This window comes from Python bivittatus, unplaced genomic scaffold (assembly GCF_059951505.1).
Source record: "Python bivittatus isolate LINGU-HERP-01145 unplaced genomic scaffold, Pbiv_v1 ctg000400_np1212, whole genome shotgun sequence".
Taxonomy (NCBI): Eukaryota; Metazoa; Chordata; class Lepidosauria; order Squamata; family Pythonidae; genus Python; species Python bivittatus.
The window spans coordinates 6,781,283-6,801,836 of record NW_028277073.1 but is presented as its reverse complement, the minus strand read 5'-3'; the positions used below and the strand labels follow the sequence as shown (position 1 = coordinate 6,801,836).

Here is a 20,554-nt window from a genome sequence, read left to right as displayed (position 1 = left end):
TATACATGGCTAGTGTGTCAGAGAAGATAAAACAGATATTTGGAAAACACCACATACCTGTGTTTTTCAAACCCACTAACACACTGAGACAGAGGCTTGTACACCCTAAAGATCGAACACCAGAACATAAGAACAGCAATGTAGTATATGCAACCCAGTGCAGTGAGGAGTGTTCAGAGCTCTACATTGGAGAAACCAAACAGCCTTTACACAAGAAGATGGCCCAGCACAGGAAGAGCAACAACACAGGACCAGAATCAGCAGTTTATCTTCATCAAAAGGAAAAAGGACACTCATTTGAGGGCAATAATGTTCACATTTTGGACAGAGAAGATAGGTGGTTTGAGAGAGGAGTGAGGGAATCCATTTATGCCAAAGTGGAAAATCCTTCCCTCAATAGAGGTGGAGGCCTCAGACACAACTTGTCTCCCATTTTTCATGCTGCTCTTTCATCAGTCCCCAGGAAGATTAAGACCACTTAACAAGTTCACCAGGGAGGCAGCACTTAATGACCCACTTGGGGATGAGTGAGGGATTAGGAGTAAGACATCCACATCCCAAAGACTCTACCAGTCACATCTCCTATTGTCCCTTCAACGAGCCCATCATGTTAGTGAGAAACGTAGCCACCTTGGAAGACATTTATGGGGTCTCCCCTAACTAACTTTCTAGACTGAAGAAGCTGCTTGGACAAGCAGCGAAACGTATCAGATCAAAAGAAAAGAAGTCCAGTTGCCATGACTCAACCTCCAGATATATGAGAGAATGTGGAGAGACTAGAAAAATAATGAAAGGAAGATTAGTCATAAACCATCAAGTGGCAAGGAGAGTCTCTTGGTACCTTATCTTGTAGAAGGCACTTTAGCCCAGGTGGTAGAAACATGGGAAGAAATGTTTCATATCATTCAAAGAAACTCTGCCTGAATGAACTTACTATAAATAAGAGCTAGAAGTTTCTCTTGCAGTTTCCAAGATTCCAAGAGGCCTCAAGACTAGCATTAAAAAAGGGCTTTGGTTGCAGCCACCATCTTGACTTTTTTATGACCCCCCCCCAGCAGAGACCCCTATTTACCGAGGTCTATATAGGCCTTGCTTCCTTGATCTTGTCCAACTTTGTGGGACTTGACAAATTAGTACAGTGTTTTGCAGACTTGGCAACTGTAAGATGCGTGGACTTCAATTCCCAGAATTCTGGGAGTTGTCCACACACCTTAAAGTTGCCAACTTTGAAAAACACCGAATTAGTAGCTTTATCCGCCTTCCTCAGACCAACGAATGAGCAAGTGAATCACCCCAGAGTGGCAGCACAGCACTGCCGTTCCAATGTGAAGATGCTAAAATTAAACTCAGTTCAGCATCCCAAAAAGTCATTCCCAAAATAAGCAGGAACATCAGTTGCATATATTTCTCTTACACATCAGCTGCACATTTCTTCCTGCATTCCTACTCTGAAGTAAGCGAAGCCATGAGTTGGAAAAAAAAACGCTTCTCCAGTTTCTTCCAACCTTCCTCACCCCCCTCCACCTCCCACCAACCCCCAGTCAATACAAACCATCTAGGGAAGCAGGTTTTTTTCTCTCTTGAAGCCGTTTGGCTAAATTGCTATTTGCTCTGCATCATCCTGTACATGCCTATACCAAAGTTAGTCCAAATGAGTTAAATGAGGCTTATTCACAGGTAACAGGACTACAGCCTTCTTATACAGAATTAAACAGTCGAAGAAGAATCAAACAGCACTGATTGCATTTGCAATGGCTTCTGAGAAAAGACAAAACACTTTATCACTCCCTTCTCCTCCAGACCATTGGTTTATTTTAGATAAAACAAAACAAAAACAAAACAAAAAAAACCCAAAAAAAGGATATGTGGTATATCGTCATCTTCATCATCTATTTTGATTATAGATCAGTATAAAGTATATGAAATAACAAGCATTGTAGCAATACATATTTAAGGTACAGAATGATGAATTAATAACAAAGTTATAAGCATTACTAAAACAAAATTGTAGAACTTTGTAACATTAAGAACCAATTATAATCACTGGACTTGCTACTGATATTAAAATTATGAAGGCAATGATATGGTAGAAGTACGTAGACAATAAAACAAAGCAGAATAAAATAAATGAAACCAAACCAAAAGTTACAAAAAATAGTCAGCAAATCAAGCATTTTAAATTACAAGGTGTAATAAACTAAAATTTTACATTATTAGCATTAAGTGGGAGATGATTTGTTTAGTTCAAGATCAGATATGTAAAGGAGAGAGAAAATGTGTAACAGATAAAATAGACACTATAATAGAAAAAGGAAAATCCAAGGTTGGATAGAGGGTAAGCATACAGGTCCACTTTTATAACATTTGTGATAACATTTGTTACCAATTTCTTTGCCACCTTATGGATAGTTTAGATCTGATAAAAAGAAGTTTGACATAAACGGTATTCCTTCCATCTGGGTGTTTGCATAGAAGAGATGTTATGAATAAAATTTGGGAACCCCCATAGAATGAACAGTACAGCATAGTGGCATATATCAGGACCTTATCAAAGGGCACCAAGCTCACTTATTAATCATCCTAACCATTGTTAGAATTCACCGCAAACTCTTGAGGTCCTGGAGGCAAGAGGAATAAAGTTTCCTTCAAGTCAAACTCAACGCTTTAGGACTTCATGATGGGTCAAAGTAACTTTCTTGGCAATAGTACAGAAATTATTACCATTGTTTTTCTCCATGATTTTTCCTTTCAACTTCCCAGTCATGCCTACAGTTCTGGAATTTCCCAGCCATCCCTGATTCAAATACTAGCTTAGCTTTTTTGTTTCCACCTATCTGAGTATAAGGGTTGCTGTCATCTCTAAACCATAAATAGGAAATAATTGATTAAAGTACCATTTTTGAGTTGCTGTTTTCCTTAACTGGCCAACTGATCATCTTTTTAGCCTTGGGAAGAAGAGAAGTCTTCCACGGATAACTGTGTATTAAGTGAGTATGCCCAGAGAAAATCCTTAGAGAGGGACAAACCGAAAATAAACATAAATGTAAGAGTCTGAAGAGAACAGCATAAAAGTATTCGAAGTGAGTATATTGATCTGAGTTGTTTGCGGCTGGGATAATTTCTGAGATCATGCTTCAGAAACAATGGCAGTCCTGCAAAATTTGTGACTGCTGGTAACTTCACCCTTGACTTGATGCACCCCATCGCAGGAATGGCCAAGAAAAAAAAGTTGCGAGGCCAGGTCAAAAATCTAATTTCTTTTAATTAAAATTCAAATGAATAAATTCAATTTAGTTAATATGATTCCTTCCCATGTATTTAATAATTTCCCTCTTTGGTCCCATTAAAAATGATAATTTCATGCCACGTTTTGGAGGACTCTGGGGCCACATCAAAACCTTTCAGTGTTAGTATGAAGCTTTGGGGTCTTAGACTGGGTATCTTCGCTGGAGGGGCAGTGGAAGGAGAAGGAAGGAGCAGGGGCATCCACGGGGCATGATTAAAAAAAAAAAAGATGGCCACCATGATGGTACAATCAAAGCTCCACCCAATTTTTATGGGTGGAGTTTCGATCATGGTGGCCATCTTGAATTTGTTTACCATACCCTGCTGGGAAGAAGGATGTAGTTCTGTGGCAAAAGAGTTCTGGGGCAAACTCTTTCTACTCTAATTACCCCACTGGGCTCTTAAAAAGATACAGTTCAAAGACAAGAGTGGAACAAGAAAGGGGGGATTAACATGGCCATCAGTATAGACAGCAGCCATAATTAGTTTTTGGTATTCCAGCCAAACCTGCTTCACTCCTCTTCTTATAACTTTCCTGGGATGTGAGAAAACCTGTAAAATATGTTATTATTAAGCCCCCTTTAAAACTATTTTAGTGTATTTGGGTTTTTCCTGCTATGTTTATGGCTTTCTCTCTCCATTTGCCTTTTTTTTTTTTTTTTTTTTAAGGTAATGATGTTTTAGTCATCTACAAAGGCTTGCCAAGGCAACACTGGATCCAGGAGCATGGAAAAAGGCCAAGAAGGTAGTCACAACTTGATTTCAGTGGCCACCTTATTGACTTTTTGGACCCCTTCCTTGGGGAGATGTCCCTGTCGGCATAGAAAAGCTCCTAAAATCCTAATTTTTAACACATCAGATTTTCAGAAATAATAGGCATGAAATTCAACAAACAAAGATAAGCTGTGATCCTTCTGCTCTGCTGGAGGGAAAAACACATTTGGCCAGCTGCTTATGTGTCACTGGCTACTCAGCAAGAAAAGTTTACGGGAAGGCCACCTTTGATCCAGGGCTAAAAGTGCAGTCAAGCCCTTCCAATATGTCACCACAATGCAAGTTGTGGTATGTACTGCAAACCAGCAGGCTGGAAGTGATGTTGGCTGCTAACAGCTTCCATCTCCCTAGAGCAAGCACATACTGTCATCTTCTGAAATCACCATCAGGCTGACATGACTAACCCCTCCAGTGCCCAAAACCACCTAAGCAAGGCCAAAGTCAAGCATGCTACAAATAACTCTGATCAATTTCAGCTGGGATTTGGGTTTTTTTCATTCTGTTTTTTTCAGGGCCACTATTTGCTGCATCTTTCCAAGCTATGCTAATGTAAATAGCAGTTTAGCCCAGACAGACAGAGCATCATCTCTGAGCATTGAGCTGCAACAGTGCAGACTCCTCTCTTCACTCTGCACTATGAAGTTTGGTTTGGTTGCTACTACCTTCTGGATTATGGCATTATATGTATATGGATTAAAGATTATATGGCAACAAGGGAAAATCAAGACCTGTGTTGCCTTGCCCTGAAGGTGGATGTCAGCTAAACATCTTGTTGGTCAAAAACTCCATTCAGGTACATGAGATGTACTCAGAGCCACAATAACAAGTGGTAAATTCACTCCTAAACTCAAATTTAAAATAGCTCTATGGGAGACATAATATGCTAGCATGATTTCCCAAGTGTGAATGTTATTCTGCCTGGCCCCTTGCTGCCTGAAATATGGAAAATATTATGATGCAGAAGAAATTAATGAAGCTGAGGATCCCATCAGCTGAGCACATCTGAAGAGCAAAGAATAAAGACATGAGGTCCCAGAATTTTGTAAGCGAGCTCCATGTCAGATCCTTGGCAGTGGTGGTGAAGAATGGAAATCAACTTTGACAGGCTGAAGTGACACAATTGTGGGAGAACATGGTACTTGGGGCCAAAGGCTGCTTTAGAAGTTTAATAGCACGTCTGCCTGTTCATTTTTTGGAGGTGATTTTATGCATCTGCTGAAGGAAAGGCCATTCAGTGCTACAAGTTCAATGTCAGTTTCCTTGGAAACGCCTTTCTTACAAAGGGGGGAAATCAGGCCTTCTCCCCAGCAGATGCCAGTTCTTCCCTTTGAGTGTGGCTGCCAACTGACCAGAAAAACAATAAGGGCTGCGACTAAGCCTTTAGCTACACTGTGATCTGCAGGGATCAACAATGATCACTTTTGACACCACTTATATTAGCATTGTGTTGGTAGGTACCTGCTAAAGACATTTTGGGTGGGAGCTGTTTGATTAATATGAATTCAGTGCTGTTGTACTGTTCCTCATTGTGCATTTTAAAAAAAATATATTTTTAGCTATCTTGGACACCATATCCTGGTGAAAAACTGGGATGTAATTCAATTCAATCAAAGGAAGAGTGGAAGTAGGTTAAGCAGTAGTAAAAGGCACCAGTGAGGGTTAACAAGCAGGCAACGTGATGCCTTATTTTAGAGAGAGCTATAGAAGATTGAATGTGCCCCTCCAGCATTTAGCTCAGGGGTAACCTGGTACACTCCAGATCCTTTGGATTTCAACTCCTGTCATCTCTAGCTAGGTAACTAACAGCAAGAGATGATGGGAGTTACAGCCCAAAACATCTGCAGGACATCAGCTGTGGATAAGGATTTCTCCTTGAGCAATATCGACCTTTAATAAAGCAAAACCCAGAGAGCATATATATAGCTCATTCACAAAATAAAATGTCCATATTAAGCATCCATTCTCAAAATGACCAATTAGATGGCAGGCATGAGGGGACTCTTGATAGAGAAGGGCAAGGCAAGGCAGGCAGGCCATTCTTTGAACTTCTCCAGAATCTCAAAGGCTGGAATATAGACCTTTCCTCTTTATCATTGGCTTTGACTACTGTTTGTTCCCATGTTTTGAAGACCTCTCCAAACTTAAGGAAAAAATTTCAGCACCTGATGATTATAGGCCAGGCAGATGAGAGAGTCATCACTCTTTTCCCAACCAGCCAAGGATGATTTTGAGGCCAAGCAAGCAGAAGAGGAAGTGTGTGTGTTCCAAACAGGACATCTTAAGATGTTTTGCTGTTTGAGGTGGACACCTCATTTCATACACAGAAATGGCTGGATTGAATGTTCAACACTGACAACAACCCCTCCCTGTCCTCAGGCACCTGCCATCTGAAGAGGCTGCCAAATTCAACCCATGCTAGGGCCAATCAAGGCTTCAAAGTGAGGGTCATCTCCTCCCAATTTTACAGTGGAACAATGGAGATATCTGTCACATCATTGTCCTGTTTCCTCCCTTGCTGCAGCTTAGGGAAATCACTTTTTGACTTATTGGACCCTGCTATATCCTAATTAATTTTTAAAACAAATATGGTTTTTGGTCTTTTGAAGGTAAGCTAGAAGGAACATGCCCCATGATGCTGTCCCATGACGCACCATTACTTGTTCATAATAAACATTCCATTCCTTGTATAAAAGAGCAAGCTGTGATGCTCGCTTAGTAAGCATCTGCTCTCCTGCCCCCTGCATACACAGGATGGAGGCTAAAATGAAGGATAACAAATTTGTAAATTGCCACCTCATGAACTAACAAGAGGATTCCCAAATCCCTCCCTCAGGACTGCTTCATGTCAAGAGGGCTGCTTTGGGAAGAGAACATGCGCCTTTCCCATAGCTACCAAGATAAAATTTGGTGTCACTTTGGTGACAGTAATTGCACAAAATGAATCCTGTTTTGCTAGAGCCTCTCAAATGGTCCCAGTGTCCTTGCTGTACACTTGAAATCCAACTTGGCCAGGCTGCCCTCTAGTGCACGCTCAGGGTCTGAAAAAGCAAGTTTCGCAATTCAAATATCATTAAGGCTTTTTCATACATTACATGATTAGCGCAAGAACCTTACCAGCTCAGCCTATATGCAGGAATTGGGAACTCTTTGGCCTTAAGACCTGATTACTCATTAGCTTTATCCAAACTGGATCCTGGGTTCTACTAGGTCATTCCTGCAAACCTCCAGCAATCAAAGTTATTCAGGGATCAGGAGAGAAAAAGTATTACAATCAATGATCCTGCTCTGAAAAATCCAGCTTTTTCATTTCTGAGCAATGCAAGACTTTCCTGTCACTGGAGTATTATTTTCCCCAGGTCCCATCTGCCTAGCATCTTTTACATTATGCTGGGTTAGGATTTACCTCTTGAAAAACAGGTGTACAGGAGATGAAATCCAGCTTAGAGATAAGCTATGGAATTTGCTATAACCCAATCTGGTGATGACCGCTAACGGGGATGGCTTAAGAGGAAATTTAACAAGTTAATGGAGCCTGAGCCTGCAGTAGCCAGCAGTGATAATGGCCATCCAATTCTGCCTGGATCAGGAGCTGTATGCTTCTGAATATTCTAGTTCACACATTCCACTGATTTTTATTCTACTGAATAAACCCTAACTGGCTTCTCACAAAACCCAAACAACTACATGATGGATAAGGATTATATAGGAACTAGGTCACTGCCAGAGGCTGAAGGAATGCAGGATAGCCTTCCCCAACCAAGATGGGACTATTGCTGAGAGCTGAAGATACTAGAGCCTCACATCTGAAAGGCACTATTTGGCCCCTTTACCAATGGCTGTCCTGCCCTATAAAATACCTGTAATGGTAGGTGGGAATGACCTTGGGAGACAGGGGGAAGAGCCATGGCCAGGGGAACAATCAGATAAGAGGCAGCTTAGCCTGCAGAAGGAATGGGGCTGTGGCAAACATCTCAGAAGGGACCCTCCAATATCTTGGGCTGTAAAGGCAATGGGGGAGAAATTTACTTTCAGTCTTGCAAAGTTCTGTTATTGTAACCTTACAATAAAGTAGAATTAGTTCATCTGGGCATCCTTACTGTCTGGACTACCTTGTGAGACTGACAATACCCTCCTCCATGATCCGGCAGGCCTCCACCCTGCTAGCTTTCCAGAAGACTTAAAAAGCTGACTTTTCCCCCAAGCATTGGGATCAGGTGAAGCTGAAGCCCAGTGACAGTAGTTATTGTTATTGAGGAGTGTTGCTTGAGGGCACTGTTTTTCTTTTTGTGATGTTGGTTTTTTATTGTCTCTTAGTTGTTTGTATTGTTGTTGTGAGATCCCCAGAGTTATGGTGTATAAGAGGGACAGCCACATAAGTTTTCTAAAACAAATAAATAAAATCCACCCTAAATGGACCTTATTCCAGGGAAGCACTTCTCACGTCTACTAAATGAAATCAGCCAAAAGTAACCCATAATACATGGCAATGACCAGTTACTGAAAAACTGTTCAACGTGTCCTTTTAATCTGTCATCTTATATTGCTTCGCTGTTAATTTATACAATTTAGAATACTGCTTTTTATATTCTTTACCTTTGATTTGGTTTATACCGCTATGATGGCATTGCAGCAGAAACGCAGCATTAAATGGGACTCCTAATGAATAAATACCCCTCATTTTAAGCATGCACAAATATTGTTTATTCACTGCTTGGTGCAAAGCTCATTCCATATGCGTGTAAACCTTCAAGAGTTTCTCTATTATAGAGTGCAATAACAAATAATTAGGTTGACCGCATTCCAACTTTGATCAATGTTTATTTATCCGTGGCTGAGAGTGCACTTTTAAATGTATAATCCTTTCCAACCAACATAATGGAACCAAAACTATAAGCCTATCTTAAATACGAGCTAAATCCATGTCCATTTTATACTCAGTTCCTGATATAAATTATGATATGTATGGTTAAACTCATTTGTATAAAATCTCCCCTTAGCAGGACTAGGGAATTTGGATTCACCAAACTGGCATCCAAACACCAAGATAAATGAGAATACACTATTTGCATAAATTCTTCAAGACAAGCAGTTCCCCATACTTACATTTATTTTTCATAATTGTGACAAACAATTACTTTGGTTATTCTGCTTCAGCTAATGGGTAGAAGTCAGATTTGATGCAGAACCCATGCCTAGCTGGGTATTGCTAAATTGTAAATGCGGCAGAGGAAAGAAAGCCAGTATTAAGAAAAGCCAAGATTTCTAAAACTGCAGTGTTCATCCACAGTTAAAAGATTATGTTAATAAGGGGAGCAAGGAGAAAGACAGCATCAGTAAATTATTAAACAGAAAATCAGAGTCTGAAGCTGAATTTCTAATGCAGGAATTCTAAGCTCAAAATCTGTTGAACAAGCCACAGGAGCCTGGTTTGTACATCATGACAGAAACAAACCAAGATGCTGCGTGTTGTATGAAACGAATGTGCAACTCCATTTTATGGACAAGTGGCCTGTTTTGTAAACCTCTGAAGATGATTTTTATTTTTTAAAAAAAAGCTCAACAAACAAAGCAAAAGAGAGTATTTAAAATAGTGGTTACTTAAATATCTGGTGGCCAGAGAAAGATACTATGTACCATTCAGTACAAAAGACAAACCACTCTCTGTTATTGTTTATTTATATAGCACCATAACAAAGAAGAGGAAAGATCTGTTCTTCTAAGAGTTAACCTACATTTCAACTATTGAGGAAAACAATGGGAAGAAAAGGGAAAGGCACAGTCTATGTATCTTTAATTTCAATGACAGGTGTTTTCTAGGAATGGGATGAAAGAAAATTATGGGGTTCCAGGGAGTTCTCTGGAAAAAGCGAGTTTTCACAAAGGATTTGAAGGAAGATATTCTGACAAAGAATTCCAGGCATAAGGAGCAATGGAGAAATGTAGTACATAAGGGGATAAGCAGGTTGCTTGAACAAGACAGACATTGGCAGGGATATAATGGAAAATTAGGGCAAGAAGTCTAAGTGGGTGTTGCTGAAATCAAACTAAATGCCTAGCCAAGAAAGCTACTCAAATATACGAAACAATTCCATAAATTTAGTTGATTACCCAGCAGTACAAGCACTTTAGCCCAGCACAGTGCACTCAGGACATATGAAGACAATATTCTTCTACTCTTCTTCATTCGGTGAAAATCCTCATAGCTTGCTCAGTGGAACCTCCATAGATTCTCTTTGGAGCCTCCAGATAACCTGAATTCTTTGTCCTACCCTGTCTAGTTCCTGAAAGCCATGCAGGCTTCTGTTGTGTATATATTCCAAGATGGCTGATTGCAGGACTGTAATGGGGATGCTGAAGTTTAGGTGGGGGTATGTCACTCCAACGCTGTTATCCCTTGTGTTGCTGGCAACAATCCCTATGAATGGACCACAGAGGAAGAAAAGAATGTAATTCAGTATCCCAACATACACACACAGTGGCAAAAATGCAACATGAAAGGAAAATAGATCAAGGACAGGAAGATCTGCACTGTTAAAATGCATCATTCAAAGGACAGCATAATTTGGAAGAACTGAAGTGACAAATCTTATGTGCTAGGGGCGTATGTAGAGAATGTCACATGCACATAAAATAAGGTGCAGGGCCTCAATCAAATGTTCACAGCTGCCATCTTGACTTTTTAAATCCCCCCTACGGACAACTCTGTTTTGTATTATCATTCATCTGATTCACAAGAAATGGTCATCAAGAGTTTACACTTGATAACTTTCCTCCATGATCAGTATTATGTTTACATGAAAAGAAAATACCCAGACTCCTGTCTTATCACAAAGCTGCCACATGGTCAACACAGTTACAGGACAGTCAACTGGAGTCTGGTAGCACCTGTTCTGGAATAAGTGCCACTAGACTCTTTCTGATGTTTTGCCACAATAGATTAACGTGGCTTTCCTCCTACAATGAAGATAACTAACTGTGATTCAGTTTTAGCTCAGCTAAATTATGTGCTATGTCACTCTTGCTCAAAAGGTCTAGCTTGAACTTGGCACTTGTGGCTATCTTATGCTTTGAGAAAAGAAAGGCCCTCTCCAATCCATAAGCATTGTCCCACAGAGATCCTCTTTCTTGAGTAACATTCAATAGTCCAGCTGATTTTACATCTCCTGGGTATAAGTTTAAAATAAGGTATCTTCTATTTCTGTTCTTGATTAATGTTTTACTGTGGTTGATTAACAGTACTAGCTGCCAGGAACATGGGTATGGAAAACTAAGACAGAAGTGCCTGAAACAAATAAATAAAATGGTATACAGGTAGTTCTCATTTAGCGACTGCCTGGGACAGTGACCATTTACAATTATGACAGTGATGAAAAAGCAACTTTGTGACCAATACAAATTGGTACAAATGTACCAATACATTTACGACCTTCAGAGCGTCTCTCTCTCAGTCACCCATTCGCCATTACAGTCAGTTAGTACAGTATGATGTTGTCCTATGCATGACCCATTCTTTTCTTCCCCCCGCTCGCAGAGAGATTTCTTAAACAAGCTATCTCTTCCTGAGCTGCTTTTCTCACAGTGTAGACTTCCCAAAAAACTGTTAACTGCAAGTTAACAAGCTCAGCTCCCTGACCTTAATTAGTTGAACCCTCCAGCAGGCTGGCACTGCTGCCTGAAATTGACAAGACCCTAATTAGTTTCACACAGAAGGCTTTTGTTTGCCTTCTAAGGAAAGCTGAAGTAAAATCATAAGCACAGTCATGGTCATGTGATTTTCACTTAGCAACAGCTTCACTTAATGATGTCACTGGAATCAATTGTGGTCACTAAATGAGGACTACCTGTAATTGATGTGGCAGTCTAAAATTTCTTTTTTTCTCAAAACCCATTCCTAATTCTTTTAAACTGTTCAGGATTATTATCTAGCTTCTAAAGTCTTTAGGTCTAAAGTACCTAAAAGGTAGTTAAAACACATCTCTAATATATGGAAAAGCTGCTCACCTACATCCAAGATTTGGCCAAATACTGCTAAAGGTACAGATTAACTCTCCCTCAAGTTTAGCTTAATTCCTAGTGTCTACATATATGCATCAATGTTGTCTTCTTGACAACAGTACAGAAGTGATTTACCATAGTATTATTTCAACTCCTCCATTTGGAATATCATCCTAAAATTTCCTTACCAGTCTCCCTTCCAAATATTAAGCATCCTTGATCCTACTTAGTTTTTCCAGGTCAGTTCAGTGCTGACAACTCCCATAACAAATATCACTTCCACGCTCTTAAACCAGTCTTTCACATGCTAAGATGGGATGGAAATCTATGGTTTATCAGATGCTGCCTCAGCTCCGCACAGCCCAGCCAGATATTTGGGACAAATCGAAATACACAGCTATAGACAGGCTATGAGGTTAGCATGATTCAACATCCTACCTAGTGCTGTTTTGGAAGTGAACTATAAGAAAATCTGTTACTGTATAACGAATGGCTTTCTCCATGCAGATTTGGTCAGGTTGAAATCATTTTTTTTTTTTTGGTACTGCCCCTCGTATCAAGGTATTCACACGTTATTTAACACGTATTACTAAATCACCCAGGTCATACTGATTCATTTTATCTCTTGCTATTTTTTGTCCAATAAAAATGATATGAATGTTGCTAAATACTGCTATATTGCCTGTAGATTTTGAAAGGAGATAATTGCTTGACTAACTGTGAGAGTATAAGTCTGTGGTTTGCATTTGTGTTTATTAAATACCATTCAAGCAGATTTTACAAATTATACATTGCATTTTATTCTGTTATACTATAAACATGAGTCCAATATACTAGAATAATTGACTGTTTGTGTTATTATAGATGTATAGATTTTATAGCTTTAGTCTTGTAGTTTAGTTTTAATGGATCATGAGTTCTGTTCATTTTTACAGATTAATAGGCTTTTGTAGGACTATAGGCTTAGTCATATAACTTTCCCTGTTTTATTGTATTGTAATATATGCTGGTCATTGAGCAAATAAAGTTTCTTCTTCTACAACTCCCCACATATGCCATTATTGGCAGTGCTGGTTGGGTCTTCTGAGAATCATAGTTCAGTGACATGTAAGGAACAACAATCTCTTCTTTCTTGAACTGAAGGCTAGAAACTTGTTTTCTTTAAGCTGATACAGACAGTCCCCTACTTGCGAACTTTTGTGTTGCGAACTTTCACTGATACGAACAAGATGGACCCAGAAGTTGGAACCGGAAGTCAGAAGGTGGGAAACGGTTAGTTTGCAGTGGCTGCAGACTAACCCTTTCCCACCTTCTCCCACCTTCCGTTTGCATTGGAGGTTTGCACTGGAGTCGGAGTTCCCAGAAAGGGTGAGTTTATGCAGTGCACTCTGTTGCTGGGTGAGGCACGAGAGCGGCCAATGGCAGAGGACAGGGGAGAGGGGTGGAGATCTCCTGCCTCGCCTGGCAACAGAGCATGCCGTGCCCCACTGGCTCATCCTTTGCTCCCCTCTCCTCTGCTACCACTGCCTCTCCTGGCAATGCATTGGCAGCAGAAGACAGGGCTCCTCTGCCCACACCACTGCCCTGCCTCCTGCCTCCTCCTCCTTTTTTTACTTTTTACTTGGTTGGACCTACGAACAAAATGGACTTACGAACAGCCTCTTAGAACGTAACCTGTTCGTAAGTAGGGGACTATCTGTATCCTCAGGATTATTAATACATTTGCACAGTGAGATCATGGGACAAAGAAAATGTAATCACTATACACCATGGATTTTTCTTTATAGTGCTGTTTTGGATGTTTCTATTTTGTGTTAACTGTTGAGAATTTGGTTGATTGCAAAACTATCCATTTATTTATCCATCTTACCTAGAAGTTTCCCACTGTGGGTTGCAAAGAGGGCCCCTCCACTTGAGCCACTGTGAACCGCGCTGGTTGCCTGCAGCATCACTGGCTTGTCTTCCACAGTGATCACTGCTGACAGGATTCCCGACGTAACAGACGGTCCACAGGCCTGACCGAAGACACCAAAGCCCACAATACTCACATCTTCTCCTGATTGAAGGACACACAAACCAGACAATAATCATCAAGAACCTTTTCATTGTGGAGGAAGGCACAGAGCAAGGGGGATTCTGAAATTCCCAGGTTCCCTTGTAAAAAGAGGCAGGAATCCTACCTTGGAAGAGCAATTCTGAGACAGTATTCCCAGGGGGGAGGTGAAAAATGGAGCAAAATTTCACAGCAGGCCCACATGAAGCAAACCAGAAGTCAGAAACAAATTCGGCCAACAATGAAGGACAGAATAGAAATCATTCTCACTTAAGTCACCTTTGTGTAATGGAAATTGCAACCCTCAGAGAGCCATAGTTCCTCATACTGTCTCTATTTCATGTCTTTATTTCAAAGACATCTCAAGAGATGGTCCTTTGCAAGCCGAAACAGGAAAGAATAGATGACTCGGTCTTGCCAGCCACTTTTCTTCTCTAATTCAAAGAAACGCTCCCCAAGGACAGTTAAAGCTTTACTGGAGGTTGCTGATGGCTGCAGTGTAACCTATAGCCTCTCCCTTGGACCAAAACTATTTGAAGCTGCTGTGTTCTAGCCCTGATTTCAGGGATTCGGGAATTCCCCAGTTTTGTTAGGCGAAGAACAGACTGTGCCATGAACTGCTGTCATTTCACTAGCGTTTGACTAAGTTCAGGTTTTGGAGTTTAAAATATACTTCATCCTTTGTCATTTTTTTTGTATATTAGTTCAAAAATTCATTAAGGAGAAAGGAAGATAAAATATACTATACCCCAATAGTTTTAAAAAAGTATCCTTGCAAATAAGAAGCTGGTTTGGGACTAAAAGTTGGTTGTTGTCATTTATAAGTAGCTCAAGGTGGAAAGTATGATTCTCCTACCTCCCTGATCTTCTCACACAAGTATGCTGGAATAAAAAAATGATAAGTTGTCTGGTCACCCAGTCAGATTCATAACTAATCATGATTTCAGCCTCGGTGCGTACAGTCCCAGGCTCATGCTGTAACTACCATATCATGCTGGTTCTCTGTCCCCTAATTTAATCTTCTTTCTAGTAATTTTCTTTGCTTCATGTTGGGAACTTCTCATAAAAAGGCAGCATTTCTATTTTAAAAAGTGACTATTTTCTCCCACGTATAGCCTAGAATGAGCAAGTCTCTCAAGCTGAGCTGGGCATTTTATGGGCACCTCTGCATATTTTTCATGGTGGAAATGCAAAAGCAGTTTGCTGCCTTATTTCAGGATGTTTTCTGACTTCTCAGTACAGCTGTTGGTTCTGGTATTTCCTGGTGGTCTTCCATCCAAGTATGAAGTAGGCCTGACCCTGTTTGGCTCAGAAGCCCAGATAACACTGGTCAGGTCAACTCTAGAAAGCCTGCAAGTTTCAAAACTCTATCACACTGGGCTCAAATACATAGCATTAAATATGAGCTGGCATTTTTGTTCACACATTCCAAGTCCTCATTTACCTGGAATTCATCTATAATTCTTAAGGATTCCAGAAGAGCAACATTGGGTCCACACAGCTACTTAGATGGAGTATATATGAGGATTGGACACACTGAATTCCTACATCAGAATCCGGCCCTTTCACCTGTTCATGCAGATCTCCCTAAATGGTTATGCTGTGCAAAACATTGCAAATGTGAACCACTTAAAGCATGGACTTTGAGTATGAAATAATTGTGTGTGCAAAACACTTATTTCATATTCTAAGTGAGCTCTTTTGAATGCGTTAGAAATATTTCAAGCTCAAAATAATTCTGCTGCAAGTCCCAGATACTTCCAAAATGATTAAAATAGCCTGTTCCAAGGGAAAAGCAATGGATTCACTCTGGAAACAACAGCTTCACACTCAAAGGAGTTGTTTGGAACTTAATTTCAGGTCAAATTTAAAATACATTTGCCTGTCTCTACAAAGATGGTTTCAATATGTAAAGCTTCACGCTTTCCCATTAAATGTTTGATATATTGTTTATCAATGTCAACCTCAAAATTAAAATTGTTCAATAGTCCAAATGTTAAGTGATGGACATCTCTTCTTTAGAGCCCTACATGGGCTAACAGCAAAAGAAGAGGCGCCAAGCTCGGATGCAGTACTCTGCTCTCACCTGGATGAAATGCTGATGCTAGAACAGGCTCCGGAAATGCGGATAAACTTTCTTCCAACTCCACCAGTGCAATATCATAGGGAGAAGAGTCCCTTGTTGCAAACACTACTTTTCCTTTCACTACAGAGTCCCTAGGAGCAAAGAAAAATCAATATTGAGAGAGAGACTGAAAGCAAAACATAATTTGGCACTATGCAGCTGGTCAAGATGAGGAAGCAACAAATAAAATCCATCAGGAAGTTTCACACAGAACTGCAGCTGCAGTAAATCAAACCTATTGAAAAATATTGCACATGTGCCAGATACTTTCTATCGGGGAGTTCTATGGGTCGTGTCTTCCTGGGAGGTCATGGGCAAATCTGAGGGAGGTTGAAGCCCCCAGAGCCAGGATTCAAATCCATTTCATTTTTCTTCATCTCTAGGCCTGGGACCAGTCTCCTTTCTCAACTGAACCAGGCTACAGCCAGCCTTGTCAATGTTGCCTGGGAAAAGCTGCTGAGCCCCCCTCAGTCTGAGAGTGAGACTGCCACACGTGCACTCACCCAAACGTCACCTGTGCTGCTCAGATGAACACATTCAGCTTGCATGGAAGAGACCCAAGGGAACAAGCATCAAAAAGCAAAGGATGAGGATCTTGCAGGACTTACTCTTAATGGGCTTTTCCGGGTTGCGGTAATTTCTCCACTGCTCTAACAAATTTCCAGAGAAGGAGATAATATGAAGACAAACAAGAGAGCAAGGCCTTAAGAGCCCTCAGCAACAGAGGGCTGACGCTGAAAATTTTTCCTTTCTTCCCCCAAGCCATTAACTGGCTCTGCTTTAGGGATCATTTGGGGGGAGCAATGGAAGGAGTGATGGGGATGAGTGAAAATGTCTTCCAAGCCCAACGTTGCATAAACATTTATCCATCCTAGAGAGAATGAAATCTGTGCTTTTTTTCTCAATGATCCCCATTACATCACAATTAGTTATTAGGATTTACGTTGTTGTTCTTACTATCACCTATCTCCCAACATGGCACTGATTTAACTGTTATACACGTTGGTTAAAGGGCACTGCAATTTATTTCTCCATTAAAGAGGAAACAACCCATAGCTTAAATTCAAATGTAACTAGTCTGTTACCAAGAATATTAGCCTGGAATGGGTTTTCACTTTCACTTGTCTGTTTTCTTTGCAGCCTACAGGTGGCTCTCTCCGAATTTACAATTGCAATGCCTACAATGGAAACTGCAGTACATTATCCAAAATCACACAAGTCATCAGTTCTTCTAAAACAGCCTCATCCAGCCTGACTCCCTTAAGATACGGTGGAATCCAAAGCCAGCTGTAATTCCACACAAGTTGGTGCTGCTCCAGGAGTTCATATTTGGCAACAATCCAAAATACTCTAATTTGACTGATAGAAGAACAACACAGTTCCAGGCTTTGCAGGCAAACAAACTAGTAGAAATAGAATAAATGTAACTTGAATTCTGTACCTCTTCATCCATCCAGAGCCAGTGCAGTGCAGTGGTTAAACTGTTGGACTAGGAGCAGGGAGATCAGATTCTAGCCCTCCCTTAAGCAAAGAAGCCAGCTGGGTGATTTTGGGCCAATCACTCTCCCTCAGCCCTAGACTGGGAAGTTGAAAAATCTATCTATCATCATGGGCTCCATCAGCATGGTAGATAATGGTCCATAACCTTCAATGAGGAGCTTTCATCCTGCAGTGGATTGATTCAGGCTGTTAATTATACACATGGCACAGCAATGGGTTACAACAGGCACTGCCCTGCCAAAGTCAAATTTGTCCAGCTGGTAAGAACATCTTAGGAAGGCCTGTGAAGAGTCCCCCCTCCCTCTGAAGTGGCAAGGTAATGATATTCTCTGTGGAAAGTCCTACACTTTGGAATTTCTTACCTATAGAGGTCCATAAAGCTCCCTTCCTCCTCATTTTTAGAAACTCTTTGAAGCTTTATTGCATTGGTCCTTCAAACCTAGCAAAATTTTATTGGTGTCCATCTATGGAGAGGGTTGATTTATTACCATCATTGTTTTTATCATTTTGATTTATTATTCTACTCTTGTGTTTATAATTTCAGCTTGTTAGAACCCATGCAGAGTCTTTAGAGTTGGCAGGCTTTAAAAACTGTAAAAAGAAATACATAAATAAATACTAGCATTCATACTCACTTTTTAGGACTGGTTAGAAACCTTATACAGACATTTGATGCTCCATTGACCACATGCCGACAGGTTAACAACAACCTCGAATTCATCATCACCCCAGACCCCCAGGTTGGTCCACATTCCACCAGAACCACAGCATCCAATAGTCGCCGGTCCAGCCCATTTCTGACTACCATCAAACTATGTGATCTAGTCACAAGTTCCATGGGGAGCAGCCAAGGTTTCAGAAAACCACGAGGCCCAGAAAGGACTTTCCCAGCGCTCTCCAGAATGGAGTCAATGGCACAAACCAGAGTCAAGCCAACCCATTCAGTGGATTTCCAGCAAAGTGGAGCTACGATTATTCCAACTAGATGAGGACCGATTCCTGACATGGCAAAGACACCTCCTCCTTCAGTGCCAGGTAAGCAACGAGCATCAGTCAAGATGAGGGCATTGCCTGCTCCTGCCATGTTGCTGACTATCCCTTTACTGAGGGTATTCATGAAAATGTCTGGGCAAAATGACCCGAAAGGAGAGCCACACGTAAAGACAGTATCACCCTTCCTGAGGGATCTGGCCGGAATACAGTTCACCCAACTTGTCCCACAGCAGTCAGGATCCAGGATTCTCAGCAGAGCAAACCAATGCAGGAAACGCAAGTCGTGCTCAAAAGGGTTGGCTTCCTGCTCCAAGTCATTTCCTCCAAAGTGCCATTGATCTGAAGCACTGAAGATCTTGGAGAAGGCCTCCTGGAACTGCGGACAGGGGACCACCATCAGGAGCTCGGCGTCGCAGTCTCTCGAGCCGTGGGGGGACGGGTGCCGATCTGAAAGTGGGTTGAGCCTCAGCGCTGCGTTATCCCCCCCCACGTCTCCACGGTTAGCTCTGCTGCCGCACCCACGGGTCCTAAGCACCCGGATCTGGAGGCCTGGGCAGAAGCGATCGGCCAGCAGCACTTCGCTCCCAGGCCAGTCTGGGCGCTCCGACTCCAGGAGGAAAGGGGAAAAGATGATCCCATGGCAGAGAACAACGCCCGGGTCTCGGCTCAAGAGGACGCCGCTGCCGCTCCAGGGTCCGCTGGCAACCTGCGCGTGGGACACGGAGATCACGCAGCCAGCTTTGGCTGCTGCCAGCCCCAGAGCTTCGGACATGTGGAAAATAAACCGATGTCCCTCACCGGCCAATATTTCTACTGGCCGCCAGGAGGGAGGGCGCGAGACTAAAGGGAAGCCCGATTCTGCAAAGCGCCGCCAGCTGCGCGTCAATTCAAGGGCCGCCCATTCAATACTGCCCGGCTGCCCCGCTGCCCTTCCCGGAACCGGAGCCCCCTCGCCTCACATCAGGCGCCCCCGCCCCACGTAGCTCCGCCGCAAAGCCCACCGCGACCCGGGTCGGACCGGACCCGCCGAAGCGGCGAGGAAGCGCCGGGCGCAACCGGAACAAGGAGAGAAGGGGAAAAGAGCTAAGCTCGCTCCTATTGGCTGGCCGGTCAATTCCAGCGCTACGATTGGTGGAGGAGGAGGCTCGCGCAAGGAACGTCCTCTCCCATTGGCTGCTTTTGGACGTTGGGCTACATGGCAGAAGGCGTTGGGAGACAGTTGCGACCCTAAAGCCAAACTTTGGGAATTTTTTTTTTTTGCCTGAAAGGGCTCCTTCCTTGCAGGGTTCCTCAACCTCAGCAACTTTAAGATGGGTGGACTTCAACTCCCAGAATTCCCCAGCCAGCCTCAACCTCAGCAACTTTAAGATGGGTGGACTTCAACTCCCAGAATTCCCCAGCCAGTCATGGCTGGCTGGGGAATTCTGGGAGTTGAAGTCCACCCATCTTAAAGTTGCTGAGGTTGAGGATCCCTGCTTCCTTGGATTAAGCCCCAAAGTCATTCAACATAAATGTTACAGTGCCAGGCATAGGCTGGGGAAGAAAAAGGTTCTAGGCACCTGCCTAGATTCTTTCCCTTAGTATTTATGCAATCCTTGGGATTCCTCATTTAACTCTGAAATAAGGAAGCAAAGAAAAAAAACCGTTGAACAAATGCAAGGTCCATTCCATCGCTAACAACTTTCTGGCTCCTGGCCATGACTATCGATTGCCGTCTATGCGCCTAGGTGGCATGAAGTGCACGAAGTAAGTGCGAACGTCTCGCAAAGTCTTGTGTCCCGACTTGGCAAGTTTGGAACAACCGCTCTACATTCTGCATAGTACCATTT

The 20,554-nt window shown here is 42.0% G+C and overlaps 1 protein-coding gene across 1 annotated transcript; it reads right to left on the bottom strand.

The window, feature by feature from the left end:
- Positions 1 to 8,677: 8,677 nt before the first annotated feature.
- TYSND1 (trypsin like peroxisomal matrix peptidase 1) lies at positions 8,678 to 19,806 on the bottom strand. Its single transcript, XM_007421700.4, has 4 exons — positions 18,368 to 19,806; positions 16,194 to 16,324; positions 13,925 to 14,110; positions 8,678 to 10,474 (listed from the first exon to the last, which is right to left on the bottom strand). The coding sequence occupies exons 1-4, from the start codon at positions 19,495 to 19,497 to the stop codon at positions 10,257 to 10,259; spliced, it is 1,665 nt and encodes a 554-aa protein (XP_007421762.1). The 5' UTR covers positions 19,498 to 19,806; the 3' UTR covers positions 8,678 to 10,256.
- Positions 19,807 to 20,554: the final 748 nt, after the last annotated feature.